General features: G+C 35.7%; 1 protein-coding gene across 4 annotated transcripts in view; it reads right to left on the bottom strand.

Annotated features, from left to right (window-relative positions):
• Positions 1-26,423, bottom strand: part of SLC16A7 (solute carrier family 16 member 7) — an 87,090-nt gene that overhangs the window by 27,635 nt on the left and 33,032 nt on the right. For 3 of the 4 annotated variants that reach the window (XM_080598885.1, XM_080598886.1, XM_080598887.1), the window contains one exon: positions 10,434-10,676. In XM_080598885.1, the coding sequence (XP_080455011.1) occupies positions 10,434-10,647 (214 nt within the window). In that variant the 5' untranslated portion in view covers positions 10,648-10,676. Of the gene's footprint in view, positions 1-2,092; positions 2,195-10,433; positions 10,677-26,423 lie in introns of those variants that run through there. The other variant, XM_080598888.1, reaches the window with a different exon arrangement.

Below are 26,423 nucleotides of genomic sequence, written 5' to 3'. Positions count from 1 at the left end.
TCCAGTGAAATACACCTTCCTCTGCAACGATTTAACACATGTGCTTGTGAGAAGAATATTACTTAGGTTTCCTAATAAAATAATTATTTTATTCCTTCAGGAGGAACTATGCTTCTCTAGTAAGTTTTAATACATCTTACTGAAAAGCTATTTCTTAGAAAATTGAGAAAATTGACTTATTTAGGCAGTATGTGTATCTGAACACCCTGTCGTTTTTGTCTGGTTGGTTGGTTGTTTTTTTGTTGTTGTTGTTGTTTTTAATAATATCTGGAGAAATGATCAAGAAGAAATTACATGATCCAGATTTGTTCCTGTCTTAATCCCACCTGCCACTTCAACTGGTTCTGAGTATAGGGTCAAGTGCTGTGCACTCAAGTTACTGTTTATATTTGAGTAAGTAAATATGAAAAGCTTCTGAACCAGAATAGCAATGGATTATATATCTTTGCACACTCTCTGCACAGGTATAAATTCACTGTGTGAAGCACAAAAAATCACTCAAAAATGTATTACCTTTGTGAAATACTATTTGATTTTTAAGGAACAATACATAAATTAGAACTAGCATTGTATGAAACACTCTTACACTTTAACTTCCATTTTATTCCTAAAATGAAATAAAAAATTCCAATCCCAGAATTCTCAGCTGAGTTAAATCTGTTAAAAATCTTCAAATAACTCACTCTGAATTATCTCAAACTTCTTCTGTGGTACTAACTAAAGAAATTAGAAATAAAACTATGCACTATTCCCATGTTCCAGGTCACTCAATAGTATTTTGCATTTCTAAACATTACCAAATCATCTAAAAAAAATGTTGCAGCTCTACAGTTTGTTAACTGCAGCTTAGCGTATGACCAGCTACAGGACTGTATTGCTCATTATTATACATAAAGTCACAAAATGTACAGTGGACATAGCTCTGGGATGAACCCCCATCACATTCTCAGAGGTGTAGTCTTTGTGTAAATCCAGCCAATTGGAAGGAGGGATTTTATTAATTAATTTATTTATTTATTTATTTTGAGATTTTCTGTAAGTTTCTATTACACTATGTGTTAATTAGAAATGATTGTTCAGGCTATCAACAGCTTAAAACCAACTCTCATGTCAACTGTATTCTCACTTGAGAATCATACAGTTTCAGGTCATTACCGGTGGATACTTTGTTACACTGTGGGTTACATCAATAAATATCAGAACAATCCTTACAGTCAGGGTGCCTGATTGCCTACTGCTCAGCCTACTTTGCAATACTGGAACTACACAGAATCCAAATAATTAACATTTATGTTAGGAGAAAGACTCATACTTAAGGTCAAATTGTACTGCGTCCTTGAATTTTTATTTTTTTAATTTATTTATGAAGCAGAGATAAGATTACTGAAAAATAAGTCATACCAAAAATGTTGATCAAATGATTAATAAAGTGAATACTCCCATTTTTTCTTAAATACTATACACCCTCAAAACTAATCTTGTATATTTTATATTTTATTTGGGGGAGAAGAATCATTTATGTATAACGTATTTTTAAGGTTGATATTAATAAAAATGAGATTTTAATAAGTGCCTGTGGGAGCTCTTAAGTCATTGAAGGTACACTGCCAAAAGACATTTATGTCACAAACACCTATACATAAACATATTAGCATATGTTTATATGTTGACTTGAAGCAAGTGAGAAATAAATCTTAACTTTGAACTTCATGAGATCACTTAGGCATTTGAAATTAAGCAGGATTAGCATCACGGAGACCATACTTGGAACAGAGTCCCAGGCAGTTATTTTGCATATCTCTGATAACAGCATAGCATTGTCACTGAAACATGTAACTTATCACTACATATTTTATGTTTTAAGTTTTCCTACTGACTCCTTCTCTCCCCCCCCCCGCAATGATTCTAGAGTATCTGGCCATAGATTCAAAAAAGACCTGCAGATTCATCATATCTTGAGCATGAACTAAAGTTCTTTATCAATAATGTATCTATTTACCTAGTTTAGTTATTTTATTTTACTGCATTTTGCTCAGGAGATGTCCAGGACAACTAAAATAAATAAATAAATGAATAAATAAATCTTATTCACCATGTGTAATGCCATGCTGCTTCTCACCAGCTTCAATACTTCATGTGCCTTAATTAAACCTTTCATGGCAACAGTCTTGGTTTCTCATGGATTAAATAGTTCCTGCAAAGAGAGTTGTTAAATAGAAGATCCAAAAGTAAAGTCTCCTGCTCTTTGCTTATTTACTTGCTGCTTTGAAAATTACAACTATTCCGATTAGGCAAATAACAACATCTTAATTAGAGACATTCAAGGCTTAGCAACATCACAATAAGGAGGGATTAATTCTGCCATTTACGTATATGATAATAATTCAGGCAATTTAGAACAGAATTGGTCTTGAAGCGTTTCTGAGTGAAATTTGACTTCCAAGGACACAAGATTACTCCACTTCAAGGGAAGGCCGAATAGGAAACCTCTCCTCCTGAATCGTGCCTACTCTGAGAGCCACTGCAAAGAGTCCTTAGGAAGTCCTGACATTAAGCTGCTCCTCTGAGTAAGTTATATTCTACTATATAGAAAATAACAAGGAGATGAAATCTAGGCTACATCTTCAAATCTGGAAGCAGCATGGGTGGGACAGCAAAGCTTGTTCTTGTAAAAGAGGAAAAAAATAATCACTCACATAATTACTGCTCCTTGAAAAGCAAAGGCATTCCTCCATAGGAGAGCGGTATGAGCAAGATTTGTAGCAAAACACATTTGGTACTGCCAGCTGATACTGATAGGGAAGTGTTTGGGGAACTTACTTCAAAAAGACTGAAATGTTTTCAACTTTCAGATCATTCACAGGGCATAGGAAAATATAACATAGATTATAGATTTCTATCCATAGATTTCTATCAGCTTATAATCAGCTACAGAAGAATGTAGACTTAGTCAATTATTAAGCAAACAACCTTTTCTCCCAGCTGGGTTTTTTATTTAGCTAATGATGGAAGCTGAGGAATTATGGGTATGAGGAAAGATTAGATATTTACAAGCTAATAAATAATTTTAAGATTACCAGAGAGTTTTAATAGTATCAAAACTAGTACAACCTAAACAGTGTCATTGAAACATGGAAGAATTACAACCTATGCAACATTCAAGAGATCTAGAAAGACTAAAAATATTAATAAAACCTTTAGCAGGACAAGTTCAAAATCACTATCAATTGGGTGCATATCTCTGCAGGAACATACTTAGATTTTAAAGTCTCTAGAGAGTGAAATATAACGTATTGGTATAGGGCAACAATTGTGTAGGGTAGCATCACTTAAGATGTGTGCAAAATAGAGATCTGAAAACTTCCTCTAGCACTGGTTCCTTTAGCACTGATAAGACAGCCAGTCTTTCTAAAACATGATTCATCTGTCGTGTTTTGGACATTTAACATAGCAAAGGATGAATCAGAAATTTCCATTTTTATTGACTGACAACAGAAGTTGTCTAGACAACTGGTTCAGATGTAGGTACCTATGCTGAGGAAGACTAAACAACACATGAATACCATCCATATGATCTCTAGTTACTATTGTTAAAAAGCTGTAAGGGTAGCACTATTTCCTTCATAATTTTTTAAGAGTCAAAGCGGTTAATGAAAAGTGTTTCAAAGCAGTACATACAGAATACCCAAGAAGGCACAATTAATGTAAAACATGTCCATGGAAAAGTGCTACAAGAATTGTTTGAACTAGATGATGAAATGAACAACTTATTTCACAATACATTCTCCTATTTTAATCACAATCTTCACATTTAACTCCATGCCATTCAGTTGTCTCATTATAGTTCATATTAATCTGAACAAAAGTCAGGTAAAATTGCAGCCATAGCACTTATCTGTTTCTTGATAGTTAAATAAAAATGCCAAAATTTGTGAAAAATAAAGGTAAACTTTTTTTCTGCTTACATGCTCCAATGAAACATATTATTACTGAAGCTGTAGTTGTATGTGCTCTTTGACATGGGTAATCTTAATAGCAATCTTAATAATCTTCATGGTAATAGCAATCTTAATAAACTTCAGTTAGATGAAAAGGTTCTGACTGATTAGAAAACTCCTTGTGTGGTATGTATGTTTACATGCAATCTCTGCAAAAATTGTCAAAATCAGTTAATCAATTAAGATTGTTTGAAGTAATCTTAAAAGACAATTTAAAACCACCTAATTCTTTGATTTCTGTAGTTCCCCTGGCATCAGAATAAACCTGTCACTAAGTTCAGTTACCTCTGTTAACAACTATGTATCTACATACCATTACGAATGTCAGTAAAAACCTCAGTTGTTGCCAATTTATACTGGTTTATAATATCTTATAAATATCGCAGTTCAGCTCTGTTTCCCTTGGCTATACCTTTCAAAATAAACAAGGGAATAGTTCTTAGACATTCCAAAACAATGGACCAGTAAAATTCTATAATAAGTTCTTTGTAAAGTGCTAGGTTTATTATTTCATTTGAATTGCTGGTGTGATTACAATGGTATACACAGCATGAGTAGATAGACTTTTCCTTCCCCACAGAACTTCACTGGTATCTGCTTAAATATCTCATGATTCCCAGTTGTGCTACACCATTGTTTCATTACCTTTGAATTACGCGACACACATCACAAATGCAGGCATTGTATGATCCAGTGATATTAAAAACTATATGGGAACTGATCCAACATTATTAGTATACAGAAAGAAGAATTAAAAAAAAAAAAAAGCATTCCTTCGTCTAAGTTTTACAAGCTCAATGAACATATCAAAGGCCTAAGTTAGTCCCTTGATATCTTTTTAAAACAAACCCAACGTTTTAGTCCCTTAGAAAATGTATTTTATGATGCATGCTATTTATTATTGTTTGTCTTTGACTCGTTACTTGAAATGAAGTGGGAGAGAAAAAAGAATCTTCTTTAGGGATAAAAAAGATGTCAATATTGATTACTTTTACTTATAGAAATGAAGATCAAGAAAAATGCAAAGCCTTACATGGGAAAAAAAGAACTTAACTATGTTAATTATGTAGTCTATTATGTTGCCTGCTTGTATATAAATGAGAATTGTTTTCCTTACAGGATTGAATTAATTTAAGTCACCACAAACATTTCTAGGATAATCATTACTATTAACCTATGTCGTGGACATTGAAAATGTTAGTAAAAGTACAGGGGGAATTTTCTTGTAAATGTCTTTCTGTCAATTATTGAAAAGACAAAAATATTTCTCTCAATGGCAGCATGTCCTTAACTTTAAGATTGGCTTCTTGAGTGTGGCTAAACAGATCCCAGCAAAAACTGTTTCATGAAAACTTGACAAAATTGGATCCCCAAAAGGCACTGAATAACAATTACATCTTGTCTGTTAAGCCAAACGTAACAAGCTGAAGAGTAAAAAAGCAGCTAGCTCCTGTAGACAGAATGATACTCCTGTTCAAAAAAATATATTTTATATATATATATATATATTAAAAAAACCATCTACACCACGTGTTTTTTCTCATCCTTCTTCCCACATCCAACTTTAGGAGTGCTTACTAACACTCTATTAGGGTAGAGACAGAAACCTCTTTTTGTTTAAAACACTCATTACTACCAGAGAACATTGCCCTACAAGGTACAGTTTTATTAAATTTCAAAGGCTTCCAAAAAATGTAAGAAGTGGCTGTGCTACCCTTCAGAGGCTTTATCAGAACTCCTTAGCATTCAGGTCTTTTTTTAAAAACTGAACTACTGTTAAGTTTGTAATATTTTTGTTACTCTTGATACTTCTTTTTTGTACTTATCTCCATTTGTTAGTAAGATTCAAAATGCTCTGTTCCTGTGTCACCTCGTTACGACTTCTTTTCCTTTATCTGTGAGTCTCAAATTAACTTGACATAGATGTTTTACATATATTTTAGGCTAAATGTGAAGTATTCCCTCATGCCCATGAGGCATTTGGAAAGTTGATAAGTTCTGCTTTCAAGGACACTCTAAATGAGGTTATTAAAATTCAACACTTTGCATATTCTGATGGAGAAAAACGTTTGTCCCTGACTACAAAGGACATAGGTCAGTTCAAGAAAGCTTCTCGATTTTCTTATCCATGGGCACTGAAGGCCTTGTACCAGTATTTGTAAAATCAAAATAAGAAAATGTTACCAGGGAGGGAGAAAAGTGTAGGAGCCTAGATTCTGTCCAAAAGTAAAAATCCATAACCATCTGTTGTTTGTGTTGCATGCATTTCGCAACTGTCATCTCCACTGTGCACGCCATTTCATCTTCACAGCAATATCTCTGAAACACCCACTGAGATAAAATCACAAATATTTTGAACATACCATATGATACGTTATTTTCCAAATTAATATTCGACAAAGTCATAATGAGAACTTTTTTTAGGTTACTTTTGTGTTGTCACCTGAAAAATCTTTTAAGAGTTTGTTACTACCTGACAGTTAAGCTCAAACTTGAACAATTAAAGAAACACAGAAAAAAAAAGAGAGGAAACTATTAAATGCTGCATTTTTTTAATTGTAGGCACGTTTTCAAAAATAGTAATGACCACTACTTACAACTCTACAGCACTTTTTTCTTCAAAAAGGGTTCTCAAATGCTTTTTTAATCATTTACTTGGAAAAAACATCTAGAATTTAAATGGTCACTGTCCCTTGGGTGGTTTAAGAAAAGGTTGCATGTGGTACTTAGTGGCATCATTTAGTGAGTAGTATTGATGGTAGGGAGATGCTTGGACCAGATGATCTTGGAGGTCTTTTCCAACCTTAATGATTCTGTGATTCTAAGACAATCCTACATTTCACAGCTGAGTCTGGCTTGGAGAATTTAACAGCTCTCAAGCTAATTTCTACAATACAATGTCACGCCCAAGAAGTAATTTTTGAAAACAAACAAAACACCACCAACAACCAAAACCCAAACCAAGCAAACAAATAAAAAACACCAAATAGAAATTTGCCCTTGGAAAAATGACAGAAAAAGAGTTAAAGACAAATAAGTAAACCAATTGCTTTTCCTTAAGGAAATTTAAAACCCAAGGTCAACTGCGTCTGAAATCAACAGACCTGTCAAGCAGCTTTCCTGGCTGCCACTAAGGCTCTCATCGAAACGACACTGAAAGAAATAAAAACATTTTGTGCTTGTTTTTGTTTTGTTTTGTTTTGTTTTTTGCTGGAAACAGATTGAGCTCTGATAAGAAGCTCTCTAATCATCTTTGGCTGGTTAATGATGCACAAAGCGAAAGGTGAAGTTTAGAAAAAGAGAATGAACTGAGAGAACTTGATATCAAATATATTTGGTCTTTTTCTTCAATTCCTTACTGTTTGCATGCATCAGAGCATACATACAGCTCTGTAAGTATGCATACATAGTCGATATATATATATAAGAATACATATATGCACGCATATCATACATACCTACGTGTTCATATACATACACAAACACAGGGTACCCTGTCAAGATAGCTCAACTAATTTCATCTTATCCCAGATTCTGTCCTCCAGCACAAAAAGTTTGGTGGTCTCAGTCACAGTCCCTTGTGTGTAGGAGTCCATCACAAAACCATCACCCCTAATCTAATACAATTGACAGTCTCTGCTCAAGAGAGGCAGAAGAAGGAGTTGCCATGGAGACTGAACTATTGCTCTTCTCCAGAGGATGCTTCTTTCAAGCACAGGCTGAACAGCGGAGGCTGTCCAATATCTGTAACCTTGATCACATTTCAGGATCTTGCATTTTGGGAAGGCTTTTTAGTAAACTCTAACAAATATCCAGGAGACAAGAAGGGGGGAGAAAACAGAGAGCTTGAGGGAAAAAAAAAATAAAAACAATAAAAACAAACAAACAAACAACAACAAAACACCACCACAACAAGAACTGTATGAAAGTGCATATTATGCTAGATTGAGAGAGGGAAAAGAGTTTCATATTGACTTGATTTATCAGATTTGTCACCTCTGCTTAGTGCTTTCCTAACGGGGTGAATGCTGTGCTTGACCTATTTGCTGGAATTAACCAGGACTGCAGGAGACCATATGGATTGCCAGATGGTCTGCTATAATTTAATGCCATTTATTCTAAGTATGAAGTAAGTGATAAACATAATTAACATTCTTTTAGCTCCTTACTGGATGCCTTTTATTAGCTTCCTTTTTTTTTTTTCCTCAGGAATTGAAAGGTAAGTTAATACCTTGTTACTGAAACACAGATGCCAGCTAATTACTGCAAGAGGCTGCAGCCTCCAAAGCAAAGAGTGTCGGCACAGACTCTTACTTATTCACTGACCCCACTGTGATGATTAATAGGTTGAATGCTAAGCTCTAATGAGGATGACAGATCTTAGATGTTTTCAAGTTACCTTAATTAATAGCATGATGTACAGAGTGTTCATGCAGACATATCACACTTCATAGTAAACACTACACCCTGTACTCATGGTCTTAATGTGTCTTTCACATTACAGCACATCAAATGCTAAGGAATCAAACCACCTTTAGACAGTAAAAACAATGCAGTGATTTCCTTCAGAAATGTTTTTCCTGATTGCTATTTCATACTTTGCCAGTGATTGTCTAAAAGGCCTATTTTTTAGGAAGTGGTTCTAGAGAAGTTATGGCTTCAAAGAGTGTTTATATCAGGCAGGATCGTCATTCTCAGCATTTCAAAACCATGAGTCCATAACAAGATATGCAAACAACTTTGCCTACTGTTCCTGTGCTGACAGTCTTCATAGGGACTGGGCTAGGTCTTAGCAGAATGAATAGTCAACTATTTTGTAATGTTTAACATCAATGTACAGGTGAAGTTAGCATGCTGGTACTCATAACACTGAAGGAAGTACTAGAGAAAAGGCAGCAGTACTGAATGCTTTGCATTTTACATTAAATGTTGTGTACATTGAACCAGGTATATAAACATGACCACAGCTGAATGCCCTTTGATTTGCATCTGTACTGTTATTAAAACTTAGATGAACTTTGATATGACAGAAATGGCATAAATTAAATGTTATTCAGAGATTAAAACAAACAAACAGCACCTGTGCTATAAAGCAAATTTCCCCTTAGAAAATTTAGCTGATTAAAAAATACAGTGAAATAGGGTCCAGACCAAAAGTCACAGCATAAGGTAAGTGGAAGCAAAACCCAGCTCTTCAGCATCTGTGTTCTTCCCTTCTTCCATATGGGTCCACACTTGTTCAGGGGCTTCCACAGTTACACAAGTATACTCTATAGCGCAAATCTACTCAAACGTAGATATGCATCCTTTGGAGAAGCTAATTTAAAGGGGACTTGAACATGACATGCTGTCCATCCCCACAGCTGCCATGCACACTGACTGCCTTTGGACTGCTTGTAGACAGTCTGTCCAGATGTGCCTGGCAGAGTCCTAGTCAAGCATGCCTGGGCACAAGAAATGCCACATCACAGGGAAACTCATTTCTAGGCTTGCAGTACCCATAAAAGCCAGTCTGGTTTGAGAGTGACCTGGTCACACATAGCAGGAACATACATGATACTTCACCCTGCTCTTGAAGGCATTAATTCAAGTTACTCCTTCATTTGGTGAATTTTCTCATGACTGTTGCTGTTCCTATAAATTCCCTCAGGATTCTCCATATGAATAGATATAGGATCAAAATATCTTAACAGCAAACTTTTATTGCTATTGACACCACTTGTGATGTCATCTTTATTGGGTCTCTGCCTCTGCCACCATTTGAAAAAATGCATTCATTTTTCATTCCATTAACTGAAAAATATTTACCTGCAGTGCTTAAGCCAACACTGTGATGGCTGCAGGATCTTTTTTATAGTCAGAGGTGAAAAACAGGTACTTAAGAGAAACTCCCATAGCCTGAATTCTCTTCTATGCGTACCTACCTCTCTTCCTGGACTACTAAAGCAGCTATGACAATTCAAGTGCCAAGACTTAGGAAGGCTGAAATCAGTGATAAAAGAATTACCATGATAAAAATGAGACCATGCATCTTTCGACAAGTTGTTTACTGGACCTGATAATACCATAATTTATTATAGATACCACTTCTGAAAAATATTGGAGTGATGCTTTTCAGTGAGTAAAGATACAGTGCTATTAGCACAATGTTTTCAGTTTCTCTGTATACACTTTTATACATATGTACATATGCATATATAATATATGCATTTAATACCTCCATTACTGCAAAGAGTCAAATGTTCCAGGTGGTTACCTCATAACATTTGTATTTTAAAAAGGGCATTAGGTAAATTCTTACCTGATCTTAAAATTATTACCTAATAAATTTAGGTAATAATGATAAAATCAGGTAGTAATTAACTTCAACTGCTTTAAGATCATAGGGAAAAAAATAGACAAACACAATATTTGCAAATTTCACAAACATCTTACCTCCTGCATACATGACAGCCAACATTATTGATGATATCCAAGCTATCTCGCTATATGATGTGTGGAAGATTTCCTGTATTTCTTTGAAGAATACTGTGATGGCTTTAGGGAATGCATAGGAAAATCCAATGGAAATAAAAGCCCCAAAGACCACAACCCATCCCCAGCCTCCATCTGGAGGAGGGTATTGTGGTGCTCCTGTTGCTGGTGGCATTTCTGGTCTTTGTCTCTTCTCGGACTAGGCTGAAAAAGAAGAGAAGAGACAAAGTTTCAAACAGTTTTCCTTTTTTATCAAACTGCAGTATTCTGTCATCATCTGCAGAATCCTCAAAGCTGAGACCAATTTCCAGTTTACATGGGACCACATGGGACCTGTTTTTAGAAGCAAAACCTGTTCTGAAAAACAAACAAACAAAAATATTTGTCAAGAATATTTGAAATATCCCATTCGGTATGTGCCACTACTACAAAGGACTGACCTCAGTCACTGAAGTTGTGCTTGCAATTAGTCACTTAGAAAATTAGTCACTTGGAAAGCAAATGTGTCTCTATGGGTAAATTTATGTAGCTTTATGCTCTACAGTATGGATTTAGGATAGGTATGAAACAGAAAAAAAAATGAAATCAGATGTACAATGGAAGTTATAGTAAATTATTCATAAATGCTATTTTGTTAGCAACATTTGCAGGTACTTCAGAAAAATCATCAGCAATGACAGCAAGTCATAGCACAGTGCTTTATCATATGCTGCCATTTTCCAGTTGTTGACAATTGTTAATATTTCTCGCTTAACTCATGAGAACATTTTAAAAGCATGTTTAAAAAAAAAGACAAAATTCCTTGTGTATCCATAAAATAAACATAAAATATTACAATTCCAAATTGTATTAACGCTTTCATCTGTGAATTGGTAGATGTTGCTATTACTTGCAGGAACAAGGTGGTGGTACTCTTTTTGCTGTTTCCACATTTAAAGACATCAGGAAGTCTTTCACTAATAAACTTGCAAACTTTCCACAACTATTCTCTAATTTAGAGTTTACCATAATAGAGGACAGCAGAGTGATTTTTTGTAGAAGTTCTGAGAGGTGCAATCAAGAAATTTAGGGAGCTCAAGAAATCATAAGTAATTCACATAGAACTCCTAAGGCCTGAAATGAATTTTATACTTTTATTATCATCTTGATATCTAAATACTTATGATGACTACATTACCCATTACCTTTCTAGAAAACATGTAATAGCAAGAATCCATTTTGTAGTTCTGAGATTTTTCCAACATAAAACCCCTTTATTACTAAACAGAGTTGGGAGTCTACTGTGTTTTCTTCTGTGCAAACCAGCCTACACAGACAGCGTGAACTGAAAATTCCTCCTTCCTCTGTGTTCCTTCCTTGGGCATTTAGGTAACTTAGTATTCTTGATTGGTCTCCAACCACAACAGTACAAAAAGCTGTGATTTATAACAGTATGTAGGTTTTTGTTATGCTTATGATTAACAGCGAGTCTCTGTAAGACTTCTATGCCACTTATGCCATATCCCAGTTTCTCACAGCAAACTGCATTAGCAGTGGGATGATATAATTACCTTAACAAAAAATAAAAAACGAACTGTGTCAGCTTATACTAACCTCTCAGGATAGTGTCTACAGTACTCTCAGGGTAAATGCCATGCAGTACTGCCTACAACACACGACACAAAACTAGCAAAGTGTTGTTTTTCAGATTATCACAAGGCCACTCCTGTGATAGAAACCTCTGTACTTCTGATTCTCCAATTTACTGCTGTTGGTTGTAGACATCATGTTCATATTGGCAGACCTCCAAAGGGGCTAAATCAACCACTAAAACATCTGGCTTCTACGCAAGGTTGCAGAAACCCAGGTAATTTGGCTTCTGCATCATATCATACAGATTTTCTGCTGGCAGCAATAGATACTTACCACTCTGTACCCAGACTGCAGACATATTTTTATATGCACATCTAGAAAGAACCCTTGGCATGTATTTTTTTTCCAGCTACCCTGGTCTCAACTTAGTCCATTGACATGCATCAGTGAGGAAAACCTGGGTCTGCCCCTAGAAGATGTATAAGTAGAGACAATTCTGGTTGCTGAAACTTAACATTGGCAAAGCAGTTAAACATCCATTTGCTGTTGCTGAATCAGGACCCATTGGTAGGAAGAGTATCTCAAAAAAAAAAAACACTGCACTTGAAAAAACATGTAGTAATTGATTGCCACCACAAACACCAAAATACAAATTGGCATGAAAAGCAGAGCCTATTTCTGTAACCTAACTGGTAGTAAAAAACAGCTTTCTATCTGTCCCAGAAAGCTGTTTTTCTGCTCATCAGAGAAAACTTTTGGTTATATCCTAAAAAAAAGGTTAACTATTATTTTCTTACACTTCAAAGTTTGAGCATATTTGTTTTCATATTTCATATTCATATGAAAACACTTCTATCTTTATTATAAATTTTAGTAACGCAACACAACATCAAGGCATTGCTCCCCATAAAAATGGCAAGTGCTTACCAATTTATTGAGGAAGTACTCCTTTTTCTAAAAACAACACACAACTGTTTTGCAAAATCACTGCCACCACATTGGTCAGAAGAACTCCAATGGCTCCTGAGTGTTATAACAACCCAATGCACTGATACAGGCTTGGGGAAGGGTGGCTGGAAAGTTGACCAGCAGAAGACCTGGTGGTGCTGGTCAAAAGCCGGCTGAACATGAGCCAGCAGTGTGCCCAGGCAGCCAAGAAGGCCAAGGGCATCCTGACCTGTGTTAGAAATAGCACGGCCAGCAGCACTAGGGAAGTGGTTGTCCACCTGTAAGTGGCACTGGTGATGCAGCACCTTGAATAGTTTTGGGCACCTCACTGTAATAAGGATACTGAGTTGTTCAAGCACGTACAGAGAAGAGCAACAAAGACAAGCTGTTTGGAAAGACCCCATTATATCTGCTTTTGCAGAGGAGCAGCACAGGCTCTGACAATTCAATGCTTTCCTCTCTTAAAAAGCTTCACAGTAAACTAAGAAGGCACCAGGGAAAAGAGCAAAGGGGCAGTGGCTGTTCCTATACCTAAGCCTAGAGGCAACCTGCTGCAAAGCCAACTGCACTGCCAGCTTCTAGCACTGCTACAGTAAAAGACTGCCTGCTAATGTATGCCAGGCATTACCCTGCCACAAAGAGAAGTCTGGATCATCATATCTCACACCTCCTGTTTATCCCACAGAGTACAGTTAATAATAGCTTCCCTGATATTTCTTTATGATTGTGATAGCCGATTTTAGCACCAGTTAAAAGGTAAAAAGGAAATAAATAAATAAATACATACATTTGCACCAAAAGGAAAAAAGTATTCATTTTGTCAGAAACATTAAGTCCAACATTTCAAGTATCCTTCTTAGCAGCTAAAGCAGCTTTCTTCTGTAAAATATTTATTTAATATCCCTGAAACTGAACTTCTAGAGCAGTCTAGCATGTTACCATCCCCATCTCTTATCTAAGCCTAACTGTAAAGATCTGGATAGTATAGGAAGTATACAGACAAATGCAAAATCCATTAGCAACCAAAACAAAGCAGTGTTTTAGATGAGTGGATGTAGATGCTGAGAAGGTGAGAGACAGAAGAGGGAGGACTGAAGCAGCGACAACTGAAATGTCTTCCCAGAGCTCTCAGGGCTTATTATGGGCTTTGAAGAATAAAAAGACATAGTGTAGAAAATGTAAAAACAGGCAAATGTGAAGATGTTCAAGTGAAGGACACGGTGCCTGAATAACAACAACAACAAAAGCTGCATCTGAGTAAATAAAGGTCACCAGCAGAATCCCTGGTCAGTCACGTGAATTCCACCGTGTGCTCAGGGCTCACACGGGAGCGCTGCTAATACCCCTCCTTTTACAGGCAGGCTGTGGGTGAGGGACACTGCTTGCCATCCATACAGAGTGGCAGCAGGGCAACAGTGACTGAAGCATGTCCCTGGTAAAGCCATCAACCCCTCTTCTCTCTGTGAGGTACAGAGATGCTGCTCAGCCTTTCCATACCCTGAATCAGGCTGTGCACAAGGATCTTCTCCTCTGTATAAATCCCATTTATGAAAGCAGTGAACAAATACATAGCTTACAGTAATCAGAGCTCCATGTGTTTACTAAGAAATAGTAGAAAGAGGACAAGAGGACACTTTAAAAACATGTGACGTGCTACACTATTATTATGTGGGTCTCTCATCACAACAACATTTAATTGGGCAAATGAGAACTGAATTATAGAGAGGTGGAGAGAAAGCGAGGGAAGGAGGAAAGAAAGAGAAAGGAGGAAGGAAAAAAGAAAAAGAAAGGAAGAAGGAAAAATGGAACACAGGGAAAGGAAGAAGGAAAGGAGGAAGGAATGGAGAGAGTGAGAAGCAAGCAAGCAAGCAGCAAGGTCAAACTAAGAGCAAATGCTACAGACAAATAATGCACCTTGATGCGACTTCATTCGGTCATGATCAACGTGTTCAGACTGCTCTTGTACCAATGCTTTGTTAATATTCTGCAGCTGCCAGCTGCCAGAACCAGCTATCAATACAACAGCTTGTCAAAGACTCTCCTCAAAAGGAGTTGTGTTGTTCTCATATTTACGGAGACGCTGATTTTACTGGGAGTTTTAGTTTTGTGTTTCTGCAACATTAGAGTAACTGTTTTCTTTTCCATTCCTGTTTTGTCTGCCTTGTCCTCAACATGCCCCATCACCATAACTCAGCAGCCATTAGCCATTCGTCCCAGAGGAAAAGAACTGGTATGAGAAGAATCAGTCCCTAGTTGTAGAGTAAGAATATTTGGCATGTGTGTAGTGCATTCCAGCTCCATGTGGTAAGCCAAGGACCACAAAGTTTTAAAAATTTGAGTAAATTCAGTCTTTTAATATTCCTGTGGGGTGATTCAGAAGTATCATCCACTTTCAGACACGGGAAACAAATACAGCAACAGGTTAAATAACTTGACGAAGTCTTGCAACAAATGAATGGCAGAGCTGGGACGTGGATTAATGTCTAAGTAAATTGTCAGTTAAGCCTGAGATTTTTAAGAACATGTGTGTTTTAACAGTTCATTAGGTAATAAATGCTGATTGATCGTACAGCTTGATACCTGAGTTGGAAGCACAGGTGTGGTACAGTTTTTGCTTTATAGGTTTGGAGAGTCTGCTGCTCTAGCTCAAACTTAATAAATATAAATTGCATTTCTATATTTGAAATCAATGATTTTGTGGTAACATTACCTAAAGAATGAGCTATATAGGAATTACACTTTTATAAAACACCCTTGTTTTAAAGATGTAAAAAAAAAAAAAAAAAAAACAAGCCCAAGAAGGGAAAGGGGTATCATCTCACCAAATGGTACTGCCTCAGCAACTTCTACAAGCTCTTCCCATTATTCTGTGAGCAACATTCAGTATTTGAAAATATATATATATATATCTTATTAGTTTTGAGAGATGGTGTTGCTCTGACTTGGGATTTTGTTGTGGGGAAAGGGAGGACGTGGAAAGACTTGGGCTGAGGGACCAAGAGAGATTGTTCTTTGCTCTTATCTCTAACTACTCACTTCTGGAGGCAAAACAGCTCCTAATGAGCACCGGTACCCAGACTGCCGATCTTTCTGAAAGAGAAAAATAGGCTATATTTTGTGTGAATATCTGTATTCAGAGACTGAAGGGCATGTGATAAATAAAACCCAGGTATATTACACATACACTCAGAATCTGAGTTTACTGCACTTTTTCCACTGGGGTCTAACCTGCAGGACAAATACTCCCCGTGAGAGAACAAACCTGCTAAAATGTACCCAAGTTAACAAGCATTATCAAAAGCTGCTGGATTTTGTAAAATTTCTCCAACATGCTTGAATTGAAAGGCAATGTCTGTGAATGCTTTCCAGACAGCAAAATGTGACAATAAAGTACATTATACTATAACTATAGTATACTACATTCATTTGTATTTATGGGGCTTATGTTAGGATTTGTTATTTCTGATAAAAGTCTAGGCAAATCTTAAAAACAAAAAATCACTGGCCTTAATTGATTTTAAACCCTATTTCACATCAGTCTCCAACAGCACAGTAACCAACAAAGGTAAAATATATTACCATGGTTATTCTAAATACCCAGTTTTATCTTACTAAAAAAAAAAGACAAATTATTTTTTCCCTTGAAGAGGGGATGAAGGAGTAGTTCTGAATTTTCATATTTATGAAAGAAACATGCCGTTAGTCAACCCATCCATAATTTATAGTTGAGAATCAATTGTAGAATACTTTTCATCCCACTGAAGCAGTACCAAGACAAGTATGTGCCTGAAAACAGCGTGGGAAAGTAACAGCCCCTCACACAGCCAAAGCAGGCACAGCAGTATTTTTCTTCCAAATGCGTGGAAGGTTAACCGAGGCAGGCTCTGTGGAAGAAGGCAAAGGAAGGGAAAGCTACTTCCTGTCAGATAAAATAAATGAACAATCCTAGTAACTTTCTTTCCTCTTAGGGTTTGGTGTTGTAATGGACTGAGTCTTAGTAACAGCACCAGCTGAGCAGATAATTGGATGGAAAAGCAAGAACTGTTTGTTGAGTAAAACAAGCATGATTACAGATGTGAGTTCCTGATGCCTGGGGGAATAATGAAAGGTCTAATTCACTTTTACCAAGAATACTGGAATAAAGGCACGTCCTCTGTTTGTCCCAGTTTGAAGACTCAAAATAGGATTACTGAGACAGAAGTGAGTCCTGTGTGGTAAGATATTGTCCTATAAAAAGCAAAAGTGTATAAATCGCACTAGGAGAGAGTAGCAAATCCCATTCACACTAAGGCACTGTTTAATCGATGTTTAAACAAAGTCTGAAGCCAAAGGCTGTTACTAAGTCACTAAAGTCAGGTTTTTACAGAACTGGGACCTCCACCTGACAAAATTACATTGAAACTACTGTTGCTACATGATTGAGATCAGATTGTGAGCACTACTGAGTCAGTAGTGAGATGAATAACAATTTCTCAAAACTAATATTAATGAAGCATTTATAATTACTTGGATTTAGTTTGCTGTTGATGTTTTTGTTGCTGCCTCTTTCTTCTAGGAAATCATATTCAAAACTTTAGAAACCAGTTCTGTATTCACAGTCATTCTGGGTAGGACTTCCATTCATCACGCCTTCTGTTATTACCTTTTTTCTTTGACTTTATGGGAAAACTAAATGACTGGCTTACTCTGGATGACTAAATGCCTGGATGAGTAAAGTTAAGTGAAATGAATTCCAACCAAAGTGATTGCAATTCTGTTTTAATTACTTCAAAAAAGCAGTCAATAGAATATCTAACCCAGAGGAGCTGGCATCCCACCCAAATTGGAGCACACTGAAATGAAATGTTGATGGCTACATTGAAAATGACAGTGATACAGTCCGAAGAATTAATTAGTTTTAACAGTAAGTTGATTGAGGCTGATGAAAAATTCTGTGCACTTGAAAAAATCCCCAAACTAATCAACCTTTAAAAAACAAGAAAAACAACAACAAAAAAAAACCTCTGTTGTACCATTAAAGAACAAGTTTTAATAAGCTCAGCTAAACTTGTTTGTTATAGCTCAAAGTGTCAGCTCTCTGCACTGCAAGAATATTGATCTGCTTATTAGTTTATTTCTAACCACCCCTACCATCCTTTCAATCCTGGGAGTACTCCATCATATTTATCTATAAGCTTATTATTTTAACACTTTAGAAACCAGTTTTGAACTACTGGCAATATAAGCCTTTTTGGTACATCAGCACATGTATATTCTTTAAAATTTACATTGAATGAATGTTATAAAAAAGAATATCCAGAATAACAGAAATAGCTTTGTATAAATCTGGAGCTGTATGTTTGATAGATATTTTTAAGAGTTCTGATATTTGGAGGTAGGAGAGTTATATATTCACTTATTCGTAATATTTTATAAATGTAAGAACAAAGGTTTCAAGTCAGTGTTAATGGAGTTATCTGCACTGCTGCTGCACGTTATTTGAAAAATAAATAGCATAATCTTTCCAAAGCAGCAGATTTTCCATTATCAATAATAACATATATTCATTTTAATATCATTCTCTCAGTACTAGGCTGGAGGCAAAATATTGATGATGGGGAAAAAAATAGTCTATTCTTAGTCTGTGCGACTAGTTAAAGTTTTTAAAATCAAGATTCATATCTTTTTACATAATTATATAATTCAGAAGTGGCAATATTTAATTCATTTCCTACTGAAGATAATATTCACATCCATCTATCAGTTTAATATTTAATGTTATGAAGATGCAATAGATTCCAATTCAAATTCTGCTGACATAAATTTCTGTAAATGATATCAAAGTTAATCTCTGCTCTTGAGGCTAGAATCCAAGCCCTGGCTGTCTTCTTTACTTCTGCGTTACTGCCCAGGGTACTTTCTGCATATGTCCTAGCACTCACCTAAATCCTGTTCTGGGAACATCATCTCAGACATAATAAGAAAACATTTTTCTTCAATGCTTGTGCAGCACATGACTCCCATGGGTGGAAATAGTTACTAATATTTAAGTCTCAGTGACAACTACTTAGATTATGTAACAGGAAGCAAACTGATCTGGATTCTGTTTCTAGGAACATATGACTGGGATCAAATAACAGTCCAAGCCCGGAAAGTATCTCCAGACTGCAAAAGCTTATGAAGGGTTCACACTTCAAGTATTCCTGCCAGTTTCGAAACTGTTACTGGTTTAAGAAATGTTTTCTATGTTATCAATAAAATGGAAAAAGTTAGTAATGTTTCTGATGAGATAGAAACATTTAAAAGTGCGAACTGAGAGATCTAAAGAATTATACATTACCTTAGCTACAGTTAACTTGTGTACTGTACTGAAACTTACCGCTTAGGCAGGTAAGAAGGAAATGGACAGAACCATCAAAACTTACAATGAGGAAAATACCTTTTAAAAGAAATTATTTGGGAACTACTGGATCTTAGAAAAGCCAGAGTATTTTCTGCAGTTCTAGATATCTGGTCTAAAAACTTGCAAAGAATTTAGGTCATAAGTAAGAAGCTACTCAGTTAATGTAGAATTTTTAAAGCTTTGTGGAAGCTAAGAAAGTGAGCCATCTATTTGTACGAAATAAAATTAAAAACATATAGTTAGTTCAAACTGAAAAATTAAATCAATATAGCTCTGCCCATAAAGGCTTGATGCCTGAGCTCTTTCTGAGAGCCAAGGTTAAAATGTGAGCCACTGATTCCAAGCACAATAGAATCAAGAGATAAATTAATCCAGAGGTCATTCAAGAATTACTGAAATCTATAAGGCCAGTAGAAATGACGAAAATAACTATTTCATCCATGTTCCTTAACAGAATTTAGCAGAGATTAAAACTTTTTATACATTTATTAAAAAAAAAAAAAAAACAGATTTGAGAATTGAATCAGAGTGAGCTCATAAAATAAAGTGGAAGAATTCTGAAAATGTCAACACTTTTCTTACAGTCACTGTTTACCCAGGAGTCTTCTCAAGATGGAGACATTAATTAACATTGTATTTGTCTTATAACCAGTGCTTCCCAGGGCTCTGGAAAAGCAAAACTTGAGAGCAAGGTATGCTCACTCCAACCACCTCCAGTTCCATGCAATAGATTAGCAAGCAGATATACTAATATGGTGTCTGTGTTGTGGCCATGCAGAACCCATCCTCGCAGATGCACTTGCCATTCCTTTAGTATGGAAATCGGATTTTAATAGCACTTTGAGGACTGTGCAGGGACAAGGTAACATCTCTAACCACCTAGCTCTAAACAAGACAGCAATGTCCAGCACATCCAATTTACTGCCTCTCTCATACTGATATTTATGTTAGTAAAAGATTATAAAAGAAGATCTATTTTTATTTGATAAGCTCTAACTGAATAGACAGCTAAGTAAACGGGGAGTTATATATTTACATGAAACAGTGTAGTATTATGCAGAGATGCTCACACTCTCTTGATGACTAAACATGGCTAGTAGGAGCAGAACAGCTATATTAGCTTATTACCCCTTCTAGGCAAATTAGTTCTCCTCCGGTATCATGGCACTGTGCTACATAAAGTAGGTACATGTATGATGATTATTTGTCCAGTCTGGAACATGATGATAAAAAATTCATTTGAAGTATGTACCAAAACTAATATAATTTAGGCACTGACAATGTTTTAGCATAAACAAATACAGGGAAGGACGAAGATAGGATTGTATTTGATTTACATGGGAAGGAAGAGGATGTTTAATTACAAACTTACTATGTACTTTGTCCAAGTGTTAATGAGGTGACCTGCTGATATATATACAACATAACTTTAAAGACCAAGATGATTTAATCAAATTCTAATGTGTACTCTGCCACCCACTGTGAGAAACTGGACATGGGGAGATCAAAAAACCTCTCATGTCTATTATGGGGGACACCTTCCTAGCACAGTACACATTGTCCAGAGAGTGTATCATACAGCTGTACCTCTCACAGAGCTGTTCTACAATGGTGGAACTAAAACATTCTTTGAATACTTTGCAGAAAGTTTTAGAATTCATCAGGAGTTAATCATATTGTTTATACCTGTATCATTTGCAACTTCTACATTCTGCACTCATTGGATGTCCAGAATACATGTATGAAGACTGTGCCTCTGCTCTGGCACAGTGTCAGTGAAAAGTCGTTGCTTGGCACTGCTTGATGCGCTTAACAAGAGATGACCAGCCACTAAAGGGATCAAGAGAAGCACTACACAATTCTGAAACCCCTTCCCTCTCATGCTGACATGAGAAATGACAAAGACTCTCGAAATCAAGTATTTACTTTTCCCTATTTTTCAGATTTTTCTGTATTTGTCCAGATTTGATTCTCTGATAATATTTTTCCCATTGAGCCCAGAACAGTGTTTACCTTATACACCACCTGTTTCCCTTGCTTATGGTGGTTCTGCAGCTTTTTGCAGAACATAAGACTTTTGATCAGAACTTATCAAGCATCTTAGCCTGTTACAAAAGGGCTCCTTTCAAACATTAAGAGTAACTCCTTTCCTTAATACAAATGAACAGTCTAAAGAGACCATCGTCTGGGTTGCAGGCCCAAAAAGATATGCAAATAGGAGTTTTGAAGTGTGGCAGCCTATTAATTATGTGATATGAAATTGCTATTGTGATAGTTCTGTTTTAGCTGATAAATTACTCATTTTGGACACAGCACATGAACAAGGGCCAGCATTGTTTCATTATTCAAAAGCAACCTGATAAATCCACAACTAGAAGAACTTTTGTGCTGAGCTCTAATAGTAATATAACAGGTGCTGTAATTTGTGAATTGCTCTTAGATATAAAATAAACATACTGAAGCTCCACACTCAGAATCAGTTTGGTTGTAATGAATTTGTATGGTTATAGTGGCCAAACATTGCTGTGAGTTGCTCCTAAATTAGTGTTCTGAAAGGCTGCTCTGACCATACCCTGAGTCTTGAATCATCCACACTTTAAAGCTTTTACATCACTCAGTGAAATTCACTGTATCCTGGCTTCTGCAAATGGAACATCTCCCAGGGTTCATTAAGGTAGATTAAAAAAAAAAAAAAAGTACAAAAAAGCATAATTATTTACAGATTAACGCAGTCTGAAAGAACTGAAAGAAAAATTACCTTTCTCTGAAAACCTAAGAGAGCAAAGTAAGACTTAACATCCTCTGTGAATAACTATATAATGCCAAAAAAAAAATCATTCCAATTATGAAAATCGACTTAAAAATAGCAATGATGTTGACATGAGCTAGATAATAAGGTTTTACTTGTACCTCCTCCAGAACTGCATAAGGAAAAGATAACTTGCAGTTATGTACCTCACATACACAACATAGCTGCAAGTCTTTACGATGAAGATATATGCATAGGTGCACCTCACTTTGAGAAAATTATTTCTTTTGTCTCTTAACACAGCAAAGCACAGTTTTATTTGCTCTAATATGCCATACATACCTGCTCTGATGTGCAACAATGTGATATTGCTCCACCATATGCTGTCATGTAGCTACAAAATCATTAATTGCCAATAAAGCACTTGAAATAAAGTGCTTATTTAAGCAAAGCAAAGCAAAGATGGCTCTAGGGCATATTTGCACCATGGGACTGACACAAAATGGCTACTATACAATCCCATATGGTATCTTTATCCTCATCAATTACATACATACATATATATATTAAAAATAAATAAATAAATAAATATCCAAAATAGAATTATTATGTGCATTCTAGGGTACTCCACTTACTTCACAGAAAAATGATACACACAGATGAATTTAGGTATAATAACTGGTTGTAGGTTTTTGTTTCTTCTGAATAACAATGCTGTCTGAGCAGCTGAATTTGAAAAATATGCAGTATGATGCTTATTTTGCAAATAGGTTGATGTAACCAGGACAGGGAACATGAAGCAGAAAGACATTAAAGTCTTCAAAGGCATACATTAGTTCTCTCACCACTGCACATGCTTCTACTCCAGTATGAGTTGATTGGTATGTGTCGAGTTGATTGACACATTTAATTCCTTCTTTGAAATATCTTGCGTTTAGTTGGTTCCATTATATTTATTCTTTCATCTTAATGATTTTCTTAATTTTATATATATATTATAAATATATAATTATATATATATCATTATATTATATATAATTATATATAATTATAGATTATTTTCATAATCTATATTTATAATATGAGTGTACCAATAATAATAAGTATACACCTGACTTATTTTTAACTCCCTGCATTACACAAAAGCATATTCTTCTAGTCAAGGAAATGACTTACATTTCAGGTGACCTGTAGCCATTCTCTCACTCTGCATCAAACCTTCTAGTAATTTTAGGGAAGGCTTTCATGTTTCATTTCAACAAAATGCTTAAGAATTAGGATAAATTTATTTTTATTTCAAAGAAAACATTTAGGCTTAAGACCTTTGCAAACTGGTTGTGAGTTACACATGCCTAACATGTCTGTATCAGAAAGAAACCACTACAGGAAAACCTCTAGAGCTTCAACTCACCTCAAAAGCACAACTTCTCTAGCTCAAGCTAAATTTTGTTTGTAGTTACATTTTCAGCAGCCATGGAAAATGAGATTATTTCCTCCAAAACTGAACAATTTGATTAGATGGAGCAGCAGTCTCACAGTCTCACAACTGAAGTACTCTCTTGAAATAGAAAAGACGCTGGCTAGAATTCTGTTTGACAGAAAACAAACTTGAACGTTAGGTAATGCTCTGATCACTGTGCAAGCAGCTAAAAATGAAGTGACAGGGTCACTTGACATGGCCAACAATGTGACACCGTACCGACTAGGTGTACTCTACTAATGTCTAACAGCCCAGACCTATCAAATAACCTCATGTTGTTTACTTAACAGACCCCAAAGTCAGAAAAACATCTAGCACAATCAAGACGGAATTTTTGACCATGCTAAGCAGTAGAATTTTAGAACCCTGAATCAACTAGAAAAAGAAATTTAAGGGCCTTCATTGATGCAGTGGCTGCTTGAGGTTTTGATTATTGAAGTTTATATACTTGCTAATAAATATAAGCTTATATGTATGAAACTTGTATACCAAGCTTACATGTGAAGCTTGTACTCCTTTTTGTATCAATTGTATTGAATTAAGGGATGATGAGAACTAGCCAAATACATTTCTACAAGGCAAATAGCAATGATGACCATTTATTCAGGCATGAACAGCTCTCAGTGTAACTGCTTATATATTAGCAGTTCTGTTAGCTTTGTTTTGTCCATTAGAGGAATTCAGTGATTCTATTGTTGTAGTATATATTGTTTATTGGCTTCTTTTCTCTTTCAGTCTTCAGTAAAAGAATATGTATTCTTGATGGCAAGGTCTTTAACACTGTATTATCATTGCCCTTGAAAACTGCCTTTTGTGCAAGCCAATGTCAAATCCTGTTTAATCTATCTGCATTTTTAAGTGTTTATCGCCATGGCACAGTACCGGGAGTTATGCACAAAGATTAAAATGCAACAGGCAAGCTACCTGCAGGTAGGTAGTAGCATCTGTGTGTTTTGAGAGCTGTGATACCATGAAGTTTCTCTGGAACAAGCAAGGCCGACAGAAAAAGACCAGGCACAGCAGACAGAAAAAGACCAGTGCACAAAACTTTCCGAAATGAGAGTCGTAGTAAGGTTGAACTCCATATTTCAGAAGGCCTTTTTTTTTTCCCCCCACAGATTCTTGTGACAGCATTAAAGGTTTGTTTATGCAAATAACCTTACATGTAAAATGATAAAAATAAACTGATAACTTTCAGCAATTTAGGTAATAGTTACCAAAAACATTCCATACAATAAAGACTAAAAAGATTCCTCCTGAACTCAATGAGAGAAAGGTTATTTCAGAAACACTCTTTCTCACCCTCTCTTTTCTAAAAATAAATAAATAAATAAATAAACCCACAGATTTTTAAATGTAACTTTCTTATTTGGTCTAGCATACACATTCAAAATTTACAAATTAATTTATTTTGCAAGGAAAACAATAATAAGCCTTTTTTTTTTTTTAGCTGAAAAAGAGGCAAAACAAATATTGAAGTCAACATCTCAGATGAAGAGAATTTTTTGTAATATGAGATACTATAAAATATTAAGGCCAATGTATACTTTGCAAAAGTATTTCCCTATGTCTTCAGTATTAACTTGGCAATTCCAATGACAATCACTATTTTAATTGGGAGTGAATGAAGCCTAATAGCAATGCTAATTTATTGATTATATGATAGCAACAGTCTCTCTACAGTAAATCCCAGATTACTTCTCTCCCCTAGGCAAAGAAATGTATCTCTTTTATTATTATTACTTCAACAGATTCCATCTTTAGCAGGTCAAGTCAGAATCCATGTCCAAGCTCTTCTATTGGAAAAGTATGACATCTTGATTTTGAAAATCTGAAATCATTATGTAGCCATAACCTCCCCTTTTTACTTGTTGCAAATGAAAGAGGCTAATGTGTAAAAGACCCAGTATTCATCCCCATCTCCAAATGTATGGATTTACTGGAAAAATTGAAGTCAGTGCTGGCTTTGTGTCATATGTCACTTAGCTGAAATTGTATATCCAATGTGCATTCTGTATATACATTCTGCACTAACAAAGTTACTGAAAAATTGTATTTTGCAGCATGAGCAAACACTTGTTAAAGGACATGGGAAGAGGAGCATATCAGCCTATTTTTTTTGTGCCAAAATACAATTTACTTTTAAAAAATAAAAGTTGCTATAAACAAAACAGTAACTCATTTAAAGGGAATAGCATGCTATGCGTAGTATTATTATTAATTTTTTTTTTGAAGCCTCGATTCTCATCCATTCTGGTTTCTATATTGCCACACTCAGCTTATTTAAACTTATTTATTTTTCCAATACTTCACTACCTGTGCTAACACTCAAGGATATAGCCAGAGGACTCAGTTCAGGTTTCAGATAAAATATTTGGCAACACAGCACAAGGTCACCTTTTAGCCTTATGTCTAGAGGTTTTGGTTCTCCATCATTGACCCTGCCTGTACTATATTCTGTGTTAAGTCATGCATGGAGGTGGAGAATTGTGTAAGAAAATGCAGACAGACTCAGCAGTGTGTATAGTCACATACACCTGCTACAAAACAAGTACTCAACTCTCTCCTCTCAATGGGGTTTGCTTCTCTTTATGGCCTTACAGATTTTTCTTCCTTTCTCCTCTTTTCTAGTCAATCCAGAGGAAACTTCTGTACTTTCACACAAATAGTTAGGGCATGTTTCTTTTGTATAGTATCGACAGAGACAGGTATTTTAAAAAAATTATTCATGGCTTGCTATCACACTGCAGCACTTTTTCCAAGAGCCACTCTCAACTCAGATGACCAGCTCTGAATGCCACAGCATTTCTGGAGAACTGG

The sequence above is a fragment of the Anser brachyrhynchus genome, assembly GCF_964034855.1.
Source record: "Anser brachyrhynchus genome assembly, chromosome: 1".
NCBI lineage: Eukaryota > Metazoa > Chordata > Aves > Anseriformes > Anatidae > Anser > Anser brachyrhynchus.
Note: the sequence above shows the minus strand (reverse complement) of the source record. Positions and strands in the feature narration are given on the sequence as shown.